The sequence below is a fragment of the Nicotiana tomentosiformis genome, chromosome 9 (assembly GCF_000390325.3).
Source record: "Nicotiana tomentosiformis chromosome 9, ASM39032v3, whole genome shotgun sequence".
NCBI classification, from domain to species: domain Eukaryota; kingdom Viridiplantae; phylum Streptophyta; class Magnoliopsida; order Solanales; family Solanaceae; genus Nicotiana; species Nicotiana tomentosiformis.
The window spans coordinates 92,157,993-92,160,571 of NC_090820.1; the positions used below are offsets into that span (position 1 = coordinate 92,157,993).

General features: G+C 33.3%; 1 protein-coding gene across 1 annotated transcript; it reads left to right on the forward strand.

The window, feature by feature from the left end:
- Nucleotides 1–242: 242 nt before the first annotated feature.
- On the forward strand, nucleotides 243–1,668 carry LOC104086194 (GATA transcription factor 5-like). The gene is made up of 3 exons (XM_009590393.4): nucleotides 243–326; nucleotides 569–748; nucleotides 826–1,668. Exons 1-3 carry the CDS (start codon nucleotides 264–266, stop codon nucleotides 1,432–1,434), a joined length of 852 nt encoding a protein of 283 aa, XP_009588688.2. The 5' UTR covers nucleotides 243–263; the 3' UTR covers nucleotides 1,435–1,668.
- Nucleotides 1,669–2,579: the final 911 nt, after the last annotated feature.

Here is a 2,579-nt window from a genome sequence, read left to right on the forward strand (position 1 = left end):
ACATTTGACTGACACGAAGTTTAAAGAAAAGAAAAGACTTTTAAACTTGTGATGTAAAATAAGGCATATATATTTTGTGTGGTTATAAATCATTATATAAAAGTAAATTATTTTCATATAAGAAAAAAAAAAGTCATTTTTTTGACACTGAGAAAAAGAAAATAGGTTCAATTTCAAACAACCTAATATATTTTTGGATACGATAAGGGAACGCTTTTTAAGAAAGAAACAGAATCATTTTATATCACTCTTTTTATCTCCCAATGAATTCCTTACCAAACTCTCAACACTCTTTTACCCTTCCTTCACTCTTCTTCTCTCCAGAGGTACTCTCTAATTTTCCCTTCTATTTTCATGATTCTTTTTTTTGTATATTTATATAACGATTTATCTTTTAAAAAATTATATATTTTTAATTGTTTTAAAAAATAATAACCTATAAAATGTATAATTTTTATATAAGTGTGTATCATATACAAAAAAATATTGTACATATTTTATATACTTTTGACTAGTGAATTTAATTATATACTTTTGTATTTGTCATTTTTCTTTGGGCGTTGAATAGGGCATGGACTGTACTGTCGATGAATTTTTGGTAGATGAACTCCTTGACTTCTCCAATAATTGTTCCACTGAAAACGAAGAGCACCCACAGGGGTATAACGGTAAAAAGCCAGAGAAAGTTGAAGCTGAAAATGTTACCAATTTATCTGGAAAACAAGATTTTGGTGAACTCCATTTTCCGGTAAGAACTATTTTTCGTGAAAAGAAACTTTTTTTTTTTAACTACAGGAATTAATGAGAGCTGTTTTTAATTTTTAGGAAAATGACGAGGATAACCTCGAATGGCTAGCTCATTTTGTTGAAGATTCATTCACGTACACTGCCGGAAAATTACCGAACCAGGGGGAGATGAAAACTCCGGTCCAAGACAGCAAGTCATGCTTCACCACTCCGGTTCAAACCGGGTCAAGAACCAAACGTACAACCGCCGCCCGAGTTTGGTCACTTTCATTGACCGAGTCAGCTTCTACTTCCTCTTCCTCTTCCTCCACTACAACAACAATGTCGTTCTCGTTATCACCTTGTATTGTTCATACAGCCGAGTCGATAGTACGGAAGCCGGCGGCGAATAAGCGGAGGAAGAAGGCGGCGGGAGGTGGGGTCCAGCCGCGGCGGTGTAGCCATTGTGGCGTACAAAAGACTCCACAGTGGCGGGCCGGTCCAATGGGTGCAAAAACTCTTTGCAATGCATGTGGGGTCCGATTTAAATCCGGTCGGCTCTTGCCGGAGTACCGGCCGGCTTGCAGCCCGACGTTTTCGACCCAGCTACATTCCAACAATCACCGGAAAGTTTTAGAGATGCGGCGGAAGATGGAAGTAGAAGGCGGCGGTTTGGCTCGACCCGGTTCAGAATTTTTGAAAAATTAACTTTAACAGGGTAGGTTTGTTTTTATTCGAATTAAAAGTAGGTTTATGGACTTTTTATTTTAGTGAAGAAGTAGTAGAAATTTTAGAGGGAAAAAGGAAGAACCGGAGTTGGGTCCGGTTTATTGTGCATTTCTGATGCGAGATGATAGATACTAGATAGTGTAGTAGGTTTTCTACGTGTAACGGATATATATTTACATTCGTAATGTTAGGTGTATATTTATCTTTTGTTTATATTTGGTGTTTATTTTTAGCAAAGTGAAGTTTATATCTTATAATATTATCTTACTGTGTATAATTAAAATTTAACTTTTCAAAATTATCCCAATCATTTTGATATTCCTTTGCTATCAATACATTTCGGTACTTTATTTTGTAAAATATCATGTAAGAGTTGTGATGTTATGAAGATGTCCCATTTATTATGTAAAGTTAGAATAATCGTAGTAAGTTTTAATATGACACAAAGTATAACAAAAATAATATTTAAACTACACTGATAATTAAATTATATCAATGAGGTAAATTTATCTGCACTTGGATATTTAAATATCGGTCTGCAATATTTTAGGCACCTTTTAGGATATACATGAATTGATCAGACAAATAACTATTAATTAAATTAAATTAAAATAATTCATTCATTCGCAATTAATATTTTTCTAGAAAATAATAAGTGCATATACAACACATCGGCATCGGTTAAAGTCATGGGTAATGGATTAAGCATTTGTTGGGCTGGGCTCGCTCAATCCGAAGCCTTTCTAATCATTGAATCATAAGATTTTAGAAAACTTCAAGTTATCTTTATTTATAAGTAGCTTATTACAAAAATTGACAAATTCATAAGATATTACTAATATTAGCAAATAAGCTATAAAATATTAAATTATTACTTTTTTTTGAGTGGGTGTTATTAGAATAGATTGGGTATATCTTAAGGAGCTTGAATCTCAGTTTTTGGATAATTTGGTGGAGTTTTGAGATGATCTGAATTGAAATTTTGAAGTAGAAGATGAACATGAAAACAATGATATGTGTATCACACTGTGTATCATTAGCACATATGTATCATATTTGTATCAAATGTGTATCACATGTGTACCTGTGGCGTGATATATATGTTTGATACATGTGTCGCAGAA